General features: G+C 36.9%; 1 protein-coding gene across 1 annotated transcript; it reads left to right on the forward strand.

Moving 5' to 3' along the window:
• The first annotated feature begins 258 nt into the window (after positions 1-258).
• Positions 259-2,827, forward strand: LOC126184994 (RNA-binding protein squid-like). Its single transcript, XM_049927706.1, has one exon. The coding sequence runs from the start codon at positions 452-454 to the stop codon at positions 1,304-1,306; it is 855 nt and encodes a 284-aa protein (XP_049783663.1). The 5' UTR covers positions 259-451; the 3' UTR covers positions 1,307-2,827.
• Positions 2,828-14,307: the final 11,480 nt, after the last annotated feature.

Consider the following 14,307-nt stretch of genomic DNA (forward strand, 5'->3'; position numbering starts at 1 on the left):
TATTTAGGGCATACATTCATATTTTTTCAGATCAGAATTATTGTAATCAGATTACAAAACACAGTTGACTGCTAAAAATGTATTTGTTGGTTAAGTTCTTTAGTTAAGTTCAATTCATTTTAGATTTTTTTGTCTTATTTCGTTAGAAAACGGTATATGGCATCGTATCGGTATACTTGTAATTCTGTTCGTTCAAGATTCTGCTGTAGTTACGATAGGCATTTTACGCTGCAGTGAATTTAACGTCATGTGGCAATTAGGGAATTAACTGTGTCCAACGCACATGGAAGGCATAGAAAATACTATTGGTTTTCTTTTAACACTTGAGATCTTTTTCAATGTTGGCTGCACGCCATCATAATTTGTATCGTTGGAACCGGTATAGTAGGATTGTTTGTAAACCGTAAGGAAGTTGTGTGGAACTAAGTTCGTAATTGTGAGGTGCGTTGGAATGAATTATTACACAGATTATCAGGGCTTTATGCCGCCCGCAGCTAATGGTATACAGTCGACAGGTACGGCTGGAATACCGGGCCGGGATGATGACAGAAAGTTGTTTATCGGCGGGCTTCCGAGACAGATTACAGAGAACGAGATTAAAAATTATTTCAGTTTGTTTGGAGACGTTGACAGCGTTACGATTAAAATTGACCCTTTCACGGGACAGTCAAGAGGCTTTGCCTTCATAGTATTTGTAGATCCGAAAACTATTGACCAGTTGCTGTCGTCTGAACACTATATAAACAGCAAGAAAGTAGATCTCAAGCGAATCATAAAAAAGTCGCAGCATGGCAAAATATTCGTTGGTGGCTTGACTGCTGACATAACAGACAACGACATTAAGTCTTATTTCTCGCAATATGGTACTGTAGTCGATGTGCAAACTCCGTATGACAAAGCTAGAAATCAGAGAAAAGGCTTTTGCTTCGTAACTTTCGACTCGAAAAATGTAGTTCGTGAGCTGTTGAAGACACCCAAACAATTCATCAAAGGAAAGGAAGTAGACGTCAAAAAGGTCAAGGTGAATCAAGAAGGTACTGTCACTGCAGCTGGTGGTAGAGTTTTTCCTGGAAATTGGGTGAACCAAGGCTATGGAACTTACGTTGGCTCATATCCGCAAGATTTTGGAACTAATTATAGTAGTACAACCTATGAAGGCTATGACTACTCGACGGATTACACAACAGCTTATGAATACCCAGGAGGATATGTGTATGATGGTTTCAGTGGAGTCCAAGGCACGTACTCAACAGCTGGGAAACCAAGAGTAGGTGCTCGTCAGCTACAGAGACCTCAGCCGTACTAGTACCTGTAAACATGTATGTTTCCTCCACTGTTTGATTATCAACCTACTATAACTCTTAAAATCACTGTGTGTTGGGTATTTGTGTATCACAGTTTTTTCCCTTTTGTTATGCTGTAAAAAGTAAATCATTGTTAATTGGGAAACCTGAATTGAGACTTAAGTTTTGCGTCATGTTAACTGCAAGTTTTGCCATGTGCCCATAAATTATGCCCCAATCCTGTATCTTCAGCATCAGTGAAGCCACATTTCAGTATTTCCATACTTTTATAGTCATTGGGTTTGAAACGAGTGATCAGAAACATATCACATTTAATAAGTTATGGTGGTAGAACATCATTGGTGCTGCCTTCAGGCTGTGATGTTTCTGTGACTTAAAATTTAATTTATGTTAGTCTGTTAAATAAGCTTCATGTATTGAGTTGGTGACTTATCTGTGGTGAAAGCTAATCTTAAAGTCCATGGTATTTTCATTACCCTTGTGCTGTGGCACATAGTTTCTTCTGGAAGAATGTACTAATTCATATCCTTACAGAGAGAGTGTGTGTGTGTGTGTGTGTGTGTGTGTGTGTGTGAGAGAGAGAGAGAGAGAGAGAGAGAGAGAGAGAGAGAGAGATACAAACAGCATATTTGTACAACAGAAGTAAGATTGCTATATAAAATGCAGACATCAGAACAACTTTCCCAGAAACTAAATGCTGTTTATAATATAATTTGTGCTTTTGCTAATTCACACAAATTTAAGATGTGGTTTTCATACTGTTTCTTACATTTTTAAGGCAAAAGAGACTCTGTGTGTGTGTGTGTGTGTGTGTGTGTGTCTGTGTGTGTGTGTGTGTGTGTGTGTGTGTGTGTGATATGTATATATACATACATACATAATGTTGTAGAATAAATTTCCATGTCATTACTGTGTGATCTACATGTAATTTCAATTAGTGTGTGCCCTATATATTTTGTTTTGCAACAATTGTTGTTTCATTGCTAGTTTCTTTCTGTTAGCATGCTGTACACTGTGTTACAAGGTCAGCATATGCAATGTGTGACACTTTTTATATCGCAGCTTTCATATTGATGTACAGTTTTTCTATTGATCATGTTTTTTTAGTGGCTAGAAATATATCTATGCATTATTGTGCATGGTTGATCAATGCAAACTTCAATTTGATACTAAGTTTACATATACTAAATTAAGAGAATCTGATTTTTTAGGTATTTGTATGAGATATGTTAAAAATAGGAACGAGGGTCATGTACTGGTTTTAATTATTAATATTAATAGACCCTAGGATTGAAGAAAGGAGGAAAAAACACAGGAATCACTCCCAGATGGCATAACATGCAGTTGCAGAACATTAATGTTCGTGTACTGAAAGTCCATGAGCTATGTCTTCAGTTAATGTATTTATAAAGATTATTTTCCCTTTCTGTTACTTTGTTATTTTGGAAATACATGAACCTTACTCAAGAACTAGCGCCAAATCTGTATTTTTGTTAATTGTCATTAAACAGCTTCTAAATATACATCATACTTTTATTTGAAGATAAAGCCTTTTAAGTGAGAATATCAACTTTTTCAAATCAGTGCATAAAATTTGTGACACTAATTGTATTTCACTGTCACTAAGTAAATTGGTAATATTTGTGAAAGTGATTCTCATTGTTTTTACGCTTTGTTTATGATTTGTAATCTGGATGTGGGCTATAGACTCTGTGGCTGCTTCTGGAGATATTGTGGAATAGAATTTACTGAGTTTCGAATAATAGGTATTAAAATCATTATTATTTGAGTGAGATGGATGAGACCAGCAAAAACATTATATAATGACATTTTTGCTCGTGTGTGTGTGTGTGTGTGTGTGTGTGTGTGTGTGTGTGTGTGTGTTTATTGACAGAGAATGACAAGGAGTGTGGATGAAATAGTGGTGGTGCTGGTCTAGTTGAGGAAGAAATGGAAAGGAACTTGTGAACTTAAATCTTAGGAATGTTACTAGGAAGTTGGTGTACATAGTATTTAACATATTGTCCTTATTTGTTGCAAGATACATTTTTAGCATGTGACAGGAGTCTTGGAAATATACACTGTTTTGACTTCAACAGCAGAAAAAAATTCCATAATACTATAAAAAGGATAGATAGCTACTCACCATAAAAATTACATGTTGAGTTACAGACGGGTACAACGAAAAGACTGTTACATACGATCTTTCAGCCAAAGCATTCTTCAGAAAAGAAAACGCACACACACATGCGCGACTACAATGTCCATCCGTGTGAACTGTGAATGTTTGTGTGTGTGGGTTTTTTTTTTTTTTTTTTCTGAAGAAGGCTTTGGTCGAAAGCTCATGCATAACAGTGTTTTTCCTGTGCCTGTCTGCAACTCAGTATGTTGTCTTTACAGTGAATAGCAACCTATCCTTTTCACAATGTCATTGAAATTCCAATCTGGAATTTCCATTGTAAGAAAAAAAATCATAGAAAATTGTTATCCTGAAAGCAGTGGTGTCAATGATCAGAAATTTAGCATATTCTTTGAGTATGGCTACTTACTATCGAGGTCTCTTGGTATATAATGGAGACAGTAATGAAAGTTTCTTTAATGCTAGTGTTATCTTATGAAATCCATAACAGTATAGAACTTCAGTTCAGGTGTTTCAGAAAGTGCATCCAACAGGTTCTTCTGGATGGACACTGTCTGGGACATGCTTTATGTTGATAAGCATACGACAACTTCATGGCTGGTGGTCTGAAAAAGTTTCATAGCAAGTATTTGCAAATGTCACATTTTCCTGTGTCCATTTTCATAGCATCCCAGTCCTTTCCTAGCCCCCCCCCCCTTTTTTTGTGTAGAATAGATTGAAAACGAACAACAATTCTTTTTATAGAAACCACCCTTCATATTCTTATTTTCTTTTGCTATGTATAAATTTTCAATTGAAGCAACATACGTAAGAAATGGCTAAAGTAATTCTGAAGTTTGACTAAGGGGTATGTTGAATTTCATACACACAGTAAAATATGTTGGGACATAGTTATTTTATATCAGTTTTTCAGTTAAATGAGAATTCTTTTTGTATTAATGAAATCAATTATTCCTGAACTAGTTTTTTAGATGGTGTAAGTATCTAAAATCAGCACTTATAAATATCTGACATCAACATTTAAATTCTAGTACTTTTTCTCATTTCATAAAAGGGCATATAAAATATTTGAATTTTTGGAACATGACTGCCCTTGCTGATTAATAAAGATAATGATTAGTTACATAAGTGGAGCCTGTTATACAGAGTGATCAGAATACTGTCTGATGGCTGACACAATGATTTATAGCCAAAGAGGTCTACTTAAAAAAAACTCTGCTGATAAACTCTCTGAAAACTAGGAAGACCAATAAAAAATATTCATAGTTTTAGATATCACTTTCCTTTTTCAGTTATTTTCATGTCCACATCAGGTTTGCTGGCTGTTGGCTGTGCATGTTATTGTAGATGTTTTCAAATTTGTGTGCAGCGTTGTATCGCTGCTGTTTGAAAGCATTTTGGCAGATTGGAGATTTTATTAATTTATGAACTGGGAAAAATCTCCAACTATATGAAATTATTTGTATTACTACAGTAAATATTGTTATGTTTTGAACTGTATAGAGCCAGCAAATTAGAGTTGCTTTTTTTCCAATTAGAAATATGTCAGAAATGTGTATGTGGTTCAAACTTGCTTACTAAAACACACACGAAATATTTTTGTCACTAATTCCTCAGAATACTGTCTGTGTTGCAGATGGTGTTAACGGTGATTGTACCTACACTAAATGTTCCTTTTGAAATGGGCAGAAAAAGAAAACAAACTAGATTTTGTCATAATTTTGAAATAATTATTATGAGTTGACTGTACTTGCATTAATTTGTTGATTATAATGAAATTACCTCTGTGTTCTCATACACATGACTGTCTACCAAAATCTCTGCGTTTGTTATGAAATTTCTCGTGTTACTCTAAAGTATTGCATGGAATTTCCAGGTTACTAAAAATTGTTAGCTTCATCATATTTGCATGCCTTCTATCACTATGACTTTTAATCCTACAACACTTGTTGCATCTTAATCTTCCAAAATCTTGTCTCCAATTAATCAGAACACCAGTCTCTTCTCCTTTGTCTCACAAAATCGATCATCTCATTTAAAAGTAGGAAAACAGTGTTGTTTTGATAACTTCTTCCTAAGGGATTTTATTATTTCTTATTTTATTAGAACTGTAAATGTTCTATAACCTCAGTGTGTAGGAAAATATTGCTCACCTCTTTAACAGAAAATACACTGTCCACTCACATTAATGTGAGCATCTATCAAAAGCTGCTGCAAGATGTGCAGAAAGAGTGTCATTGAGGTTCTGGAAGATACCGACAGGGATGTGGAGCCATGCTTACTCCTGTGCCATGACCAGCTGCACACTATTTTTCCATTGAGGAAGCATTGCACAAACAACCCGGTTGAGACAGTCCCACATATTCTCGATTGGGTTTAAATCCAGGGAGTTCAGTGACCAGGGGAGAACAGTAAACTCATCCTGGTGCTCTTTGAATGTGACATTCATACTGTGAGCAGTGTGAAATATTACATTGTCCTGCTGGTAGGTGCCATCGTGTTGAGGGGGGGGGGGGGGGGGGGGGGAACTGCATGTAAGTGTGGACATGGTACCCAAGTATAGATGCATACTTATGTTGATCCAGTGTGCCTTCCAGAATGACAAGATCATCTAGGGAATGCTAAGAAAATATTCCCCAGACCCTAATTCTTCCTGTATAGACCGCTCTGACAGTAGTTGTAAAGTGTTTGCTTTCAGCCTGATGGAGCCTAAAACATGGTTCATCTGAAAAGGCCACCTATCACCACTCAGTGAATGTCCATTTGCGGTACTCGTATGGAAATTCCAGCCTTCATCACCAATGAAGTGCTGTCAACATGGGCGCATGAACCAGGCACGTGCTGTGGAGGTCCGTACGGAGCAACTTTTGCCGAACGATCATTGTGGAGAGACTGTTGGTAGCCCCTTGGTTCGCCTGGGCAGTCAGTTACTCATCAGTTACACACCTGTTTGACTGTACACATCTCCACAGTCATCATTCACACCTGTCATTTATATTCTGCAGTGCATCACAGTGGCCTCTGCATTGGTTTTGGATAGTGCCATTTTGCCATGTCAGGTAAGTCACTAAATTCCTACAATATAACAAGTACTGCCCTGTTTTCCACATCCCCCCTGACACACTTCATATAATCTCCACTGCGAGTGCTCCCACCAGCCATCTGAGAGTGCTTATTGCATGTTGACGTCAAATGTAGGTGATGGTCACATTAACATGACTGGACCATGTGTAAGCAAAATAACATGTACAATTGATATTTGTTTTTGTTTGTGAATTGACTTCATGTAACTGCAAAACCATTTAGCAGAAATGGTTAACACTCATTTGTGTGTTTTTCGGATTACTGTTTAGAGTGTGGGAGGAGTAAGTAATGTGACAATCATTTCTTTTTCGTGAGAAGTCACTCATATTTGAGATATGAAAGAAAAAGAATTAATAAATCCGTGACCACTGAAACTTTCCACTATTTTCATTCTGAGAGGCAGCACGAGGTCTCCCAGAGCTTGTCAGAATTTACCTCACAAGTGATTCAACAACCTTGTACGAAATCTTAGATACAACCAACGATTTAGTGAAAAGGGAACTGTCACTTCAGAAATTAAATTTCTTTTTATTGTATGATCCCTGCGAAACATTGCACAATGAGCTTCATCAAGAGCTTTGAAACAGTGCACTAATTTTTTATAGACAGTGTCTTTCAGGACAGTTTTTTAACTGTCATCACAAATTTGCTCTTATCTTTATCTATCAAGTACTTCAATTAGACAGTTGATTTACTTTATGGATTTATTGTCACTTAATGCATTTACTGCATGTGATATTAGTAGAAATGAATCATAGTGATATTTCATAGAGAAAATTATCATGTTAAAAATTATTCCAGCTCTTTCTGTGTAAGTGTTGGTACTTGGGCCAGTTATACATGCTTTACAATGCTACATTTAAGGGCCAGCTTCCAGAAGCACAGGAACTGTATGCTGGTGGCTTCTACTTCCTTGGTCCCTGATAGTCTTCACCTCAGCTGCAGTGAGATGTTATAACTATCTATCTTTTAGATAGTTCAGTAGATTTTTACTTTCTTCCCTTGCACCTTTATCTCTGTTTTGGCATATTCACTTTTAACTTCTGTTTTTCCTTGAATTCACTTCATACTTGCAAAGGACTATTAAAAAAAAAAAAAAAAAAAAAAAAAAAAAAAAAAAACTCTCCTGTGCTAACCTATTTAATACATTCATTATTCATTCCTGAAGCAATCATCTGATTGTTAACAGTGTATATTTGTTGCTTAACTATTCCTCTTTTAACCTCACTAGTTAGTTAGGCCAGTATTACCCTATCATATTTCTTTGTCAAAGATGATATGTTAAATATTTTGTCACAGAAATTTGATGGTGTAATAGGGAACTTTGTCAAATCTTGCCTGTCGTCAAATAAATATGATCAGACTAGGGCATTGCCGTAGATTTGATCAGAACAGACATTAGTCTTCTGTTCACTGCATTGTGAAATGTAACGGCTTGGAGCACTGGCGTCGCTACAGCTATTTGGCCTCTCTGTGGTGTGTTTGTAAACATGGCTTCAAAGGTGGTGTGTTGCTTCGACTTTTTTGTAATAAACTTGGTTCAACTAGGGTGGAGGGTGAGCAAGGGACACAGTGCGTGCTATTAATTGTGTGGAATGTGCAGCAGGTGACTTCATGTCCACCATCACAGCTACAGCCATCCAACTCTACACCAGGAAACATCCAGGCAGAGGATGTGGTCACACTCTTAAAATAATAAATTCTTTCTTAGCTTTCCATTCTACTTTGTTTATTTTGGAACTCTGGATGCCCCAAGTTTAAAGGCACTTCATCTGTTTCGCACTTTTTATTAATTTTGTAGTTGTTGGAACTCTTAATTCCATTAATTAAATTATTCAAAAATAAAAAAAATCTTATTGCCAATATAGTGTACTAAACATTTATTTACCTTCACGTATTCCCCCTTCAGTGCTTTTTGTCATAGCTTGCCTGTCTTCTACACATACAGCATTTCTCAAAAGAGTATTCTGTTTTGTAATATGAGAAGCCACTTTACTAAGCAAATACTGAAATACTCTTTCATCCATTCAGTAATTTATATATCAGACTTGATGTCCTCCACTAGCAGCTCTCATAACAAATTTTACTCAATGCTTTTACTGTCTCGACATAACACTTATGGCTTCATCCAAGTATGTTTCCTTTTTTTCCGCCACTTGTCTTCCAAATACACACACACAGCAACTGCAGTGCAAAATAACTAGTTGTCAGCAGGCTTGAAATTTGATGAAAAATATGACAACAGTGTAATACTCCTTTTTAGCGCCACGTCAAAGATCTTTGTCAAAGAAATTTGATGAACATTTGATCATATTGCTTTGGCAAAGAAATATGATAATATATACTGGCCTTGAAAGTAAGTCAGAATATGAAATATCCTGTGTATGCCTGCTTTCTTCCTCCTCTGTCTTCTTCTTCTCCCTCTGTCTGCTGCTGCTACTACTACTGCTACTACTACTACTGCCTGGTATGTGTAACTTAAATAATACAACACTTATTTGTGTAACTACATTTACATCATGAAGTGTGTCGAAACTCAGTGATTTAGAGAAGTTGTCAAGAAAGTGCCAAATTGTCTTGTTATAAGAGAAAATGTGTTTTATGGCAAAGGTGTTGTCGCAGAAAGGGTCATAATGTTGGAATGGGTGGGGGGAGGGGGAGAAACTAAGTAAGAAGAGTAGTGTGGATGAGGAAAGGTTTTGTACTTAAATTTGTTGAGGAGGTGGTGAGGAACTTTGTCTTCAAAAGCAAATTCAAGCAATTACTTGCTTTGGAGAAGACCCTCTTGTTAGGTTAAATTCAAGATCTGCAGAATTAAAGTACATTAGTGAAAGTGAATCTATCATGTAACAGTTAAGTTAGAAGTATAATCACTTTGATTAGTTGGCTAAAGTAACCAACCATTTAATGTTTAATTGCCCAATATTTCTTTTCCGTCCAGGAATATAAGGTAAATATGTGCTGTTTGCCTATAAGTTTGAAGGAGACTGATTGATTGATTATATATTTTGCTTGTCAAATAGCACTTTGCTGTAGGGTTAGACGAAGGGAATGTAAGTTGTTATAAACTAGGTGCATTCTCATGCAGACACAGTGTTGATAATAAAGTAGTTACCACATGCATAAAATTAGTATCAGTAATACTAAAAGGTATCAGATAGATTATATAATGGTAAGACAGAGATTTAGGAACTAGGTTTTAAATTGTAAGACATTTCCAGGGGCAGATGTGGACTCTGACCACAATCTATTGGTTATGACCTGTAGATTAAAACTGAAGAAACTGCAAAAAGGTGGGAATTTAAGGAGATGGGACCTGGATAAACTGAAAGAACCAGAGGTTGTACAGAGTTTCAGGGAGAGCATAAGGGAACAATTGACAGGAATGGTGGAAAGAAATACAGTAGAAGAAGAATGAGTAGCTTTGAGGGATGAAGTAGTGAAGGCAGCAGAGGATCAAGTAGGTAAAAAGACGAGGGCTAGTAGAAAACCTTGGGTAACAGAAGAAATATTGAATTTAATTGATGAAAGGAGAAAATATAAAAATGCAGTAAATGAAGCAGGCAAAAAGGAATACAAACGTCTCAAAAATGAGATCGACAGGAAGTGCAGAATGGCTAAGCAGGGATGGCTAGAAGACAAATGTAAGGATGTAGAGACTTATCTCACTAGGGGTAAGATAGATACCGCCTACAGGAAAATTAAAGAGACCTTTGGAGATAAGAGAACCACTTCTATGAACATCAAGAGCTCAGATGGAAACCCAGTTCTAAGCAAAGAAGGGAAAGCAGAAAGGTGGAAGGAGTATTTAGAGGGTCTATACAAGGGCGATGTACTTGAGGACAATATTATGGAAATGGAAGAGGATGTAGATGAAGATGAAATGGGAGGTACGATACTGCGTGAAGAGTTTGACAGAGCACTGAAACACCTGAGTCGAAACAAGGCCCCCGGAGTAGACAACATTCCAGTAGAACTACTGACGGCCTTGGGAGAGCCAGTCCTGACAAAACTCTACCATCTGGTGAGCAAGATGTATGAAACAGGCAAAATACCCTCAGACTTCAAGAAGAATATAATCATTCCAATCCCTAAGAAAGCAGGTGTTGACAGATGTGAAAATTACCGAACAATCAGTTTAATAAGCCACAGCTGCAAAATACTAACACGAATTCTTTACAGACGAATGGAAAAACTAGTAGAAGCTGACCTCGGGGAAGATCAGTTTGGATTCCGTAGAAATACTGGAACACGTGAGGCAATACTGACCTTACGACTTATCTTAGAAGAAAGATTAAGGAAAGGCAAACCTACGTTTCTAGCATTTGTAGACTTAGAGAAAGCTTTTGACAATGTTGACTGGAATACTCTCTTTCAAATTCTAAAGGTGGCAGGGGTAAAATACAGAGAGCGAAAGGCTATTTACAATTTGTACAGAAACCAGATGGCAGTTATAAGAGTCGAGGGGCATGAGAGGGAAGCAGCGGTTGGGAAGGGAGTGAGACAGGGTTGTAGCCTCTCTCCAATGTTATTCAATCTGTATATTGAGCAAGCAGTAAAGGAAAAGAAGAAAAATTTGGAGTAGGTATTAAAATCCATGGAGAAGAAATAAAAACTTTGAGGTTCGCCGATGACATTGTAATTCTGTCAGAGACAGCAAAGGACTTGGAAGAGCAGTTGAACGGAATGGATGGTGTCTTGAAGGGAGGATATAAGATGAATATCAACAAAAGCAAAACGAGGATAATGGAATGTAGTCGAATTAAATCGGGTGATGCTGAGGGTATTAGATTAGGAAATGAGACACTTAAAGTAGTAAAGGAGTTTTGCTATTTGGGGAGCAAAATAACTGATGATGGTCGAAGTAGAGAGGATATAAAATGTAGACTGGCAATGGCAAGGAAAGCGTTTCTGAAGAAGAGAAATTTGTTAACATCGAGTATAGATTTAAGTGTCAGGAAGTCATTTCTGAAAGTATTTGTATGGAGTGTAGCCATGTATGGAAGTGAAACATGGACAGTAAATAGTTTGGACAAGAAGAGAATAGAAGCTTTTGAAATGTGGTGCTACAGAAGAATGCTGAAGATTAGATGGGTAGATCACATATCTAATGAGGAAGTATTGAATAGGATTGGGGAGAAGTTTGTGGCACAACTTGACCAGAAGAAGAGATCGGTTGGTAGGACATGTTCTGAGGCATCAAGGGATCACCAATTTAGTATTGGAAGGCAGCGTGGAGGGTAAAAATCATAGGGGGAGACCAAGAGATGAATACACTAAGCAGATTCAGAAGGATGTAGGTTGCAGTAGGTACTGGGAGATGAAGAAGCTTGCACAGGATAGAGTAGCATGGAGAGCTGCATCAAACCAGTCTCAGGACTGAAGACAACAACAACAACAACAATAGTAGAATGTGTGTACTAAGTGACTTCAAACTCCGCTGACAAAATTTAGAGAATTATTAACTGTTAATAAAATTGTCTCGGTCTTCCAGCCGCGTCAGTTGGCTAAAATCCCACATTTTAACCACCTGACGCGGCTGGAAGCTAGAGAAAGTCTTATTAATTCATATTGCCGTGAAACCGTGCATTCATACAATTGTTAGCTATATTTTCTGAGTATTTTGGTATAAGGAATCTGTGATCTTGGGTGGTGTGTTACAGAGTAATAGCTTTCATTTGATTTATTGTATTATACTGGAAATATATGAATAATAATGCAAATTTCGATGGCATATAGTGTGTGTATTGTTTGGAAATGACCTTTTCCATTTACTCACAGTACTTTCTTGCAACAGTAATGTCCACTTTACTCTTTGCCCTCAAGCTCGCATTCAACTACTTGGTTCTGTTTCTGGTTTGTTTTTCCAGTGGAGTTAGTTGCACGTTAACAGTGATACACAGCAGTACAGGTAGGTATACTGATGAAGAGTTGATCATTATGGACCTCGAGAGCAGTTTCACTTAATGCAATGGACGAGTGGCACACTGACACTGTGCTGAGCTGTTCCTGCAGCAACAGGAACACCACCACATCACAGCACTCTGCAGTGGTGGCTTGTTGCAATACTTTGCTTTTTGTGTTGTATGTTGTGGTGATTGCACATTATAGGATATTTCGCAGTAATGAAGTTATTTTCACAGAAACAAAGTTAACTGGGGTAACAAACAGAATAAATCGTAACTACGTTCAATAAATTTTTTTTGGGTTTGTGACTGTACTGTCAACATGTAAAACTCCTGACGTTTTGATCACTGTTGCAGGGTGGAAACAAAAAACACCCTGAAGGAGGTCACTTGCAACAGTGACCGAAACATCAGTAGTTTTACATATTGACAATGAGGTCACAACACAGAAAAAATTGATTGACTGTGTCAATGACTGTGGAAGCCTATGTTTATACATGACTATTGTAATGAACCAACAGCCAACAGAGGCCACGGGTCCGTTACACCAAAATACTCAGAAAATATCCTTGAAGAACCTCTGAAATTTTTTCAGTGGAGTTCAGGTTCACCCTGAATATCAGAATAGCTGGAGTTTGTCACTTAATACTGCATAAGGTGATATTGATAACTTTAATACTAAATATGCCTCCCAAGGCAGAGAGTGAAAGCTTTGTGAAAAAAATCTTGGCTGTGTGTTGTGATCTGCCTCTTAGACAAAGAGAGAAAATTATTAATTTGTGAGCCTTTGCAATTATATGGATCCACTGGTCTTTTCTGTGCATTATGGTATTGCTGCAAGTTTTGAAATGTCATCTGTTTACATTGCCACCTCAGTCATTCTCTCGGAAATCAATAAAGAACTAAATCTGTCAGTCTGCTTGGCTACATATTCTGTTCACTTACATTCATTTGCAAAGCAGTCAGAATTATGCCTTCCAATGCAGTCTCTTCCCTGATCTCTCTGTTTTCCAGTCTACTTCGTCACAACATACCTCTCCACTGCTTGCTGACTAAGACTCAGATTTTTTGAATGGTCTACAGAATACAAATCCATGTCACAAACATTTAACTTGTTTGTATGACTCCATTATTAATTTGTACTATTTTTGTTATAATTTCTTGATTATACGTTATTCCAATATTACTGTAATTTAATTTCAAATGTATTTTCAGTCTTACTCTACTAAGTTCTTCTATTTTTTTTTTTATAATTCATCTATGCAAGAGGCAAATAGTACAATGTTTTAATTAAATACAAGTGGTTGAGGTATTACTTTTTCTTTTGTACATTTTAATGATATGAGAACTTCTCCATGTGCTGCTAAGAATAGTACTGGTGGTGTGAAATCTTGTTACCTTACGCCTGTTCCAGAATTGAATTTCACACAATTATGATGAAATCTAACGGAAGACATAGCATTGATGTATATACTTCTCAATGCGCTGACATAGCTTGAATCCGTGCCTTATTCCTAAAGGGCTGTTGGTGAAGTTTTTGTTGAAACTGATTCAAAAGCTTTCTCAAAGTATATGAATCTCAGACAGAGTGACAATTCATACTTACTACTTTATTCTATCATTTGTTCGTGACATGCAAATGATCTGTTGTGCTGCATTCACTTCTAAAGCCAACTTTTTCACTTGTCTGATTAAAGTCTTCTGCGTCTTCTATTCTGTTGGTGATAATTTTATATAATGTTGTACATTATGGAGATGAGGCAGATAGGCCTATACAGTTTTTTTGTTCATCTCTTTTCTCATTAAGAGAACCATTTACAGCATCATTGCATTTTAAGAGAAATAGTTTCCCGTGCAGCCATTCTGCAAATGA

Source organism: Schistocerca cancellata, chromosome 4 (assembly GCF_023864275.1).
Source record: "Schistocerca cancellata isolate TAMUIC-IGC-003103 chromosome 4, iqSchCanc2.1, whole genome shotgun sequence".
In the NCBI taxonomy this organism is placed as follows: Eukaryota; Metazoa; Arthropoda; class Insecta; order Orthoptera; family Acrididae; genus Schistocerca; species Schistocerca cancellata.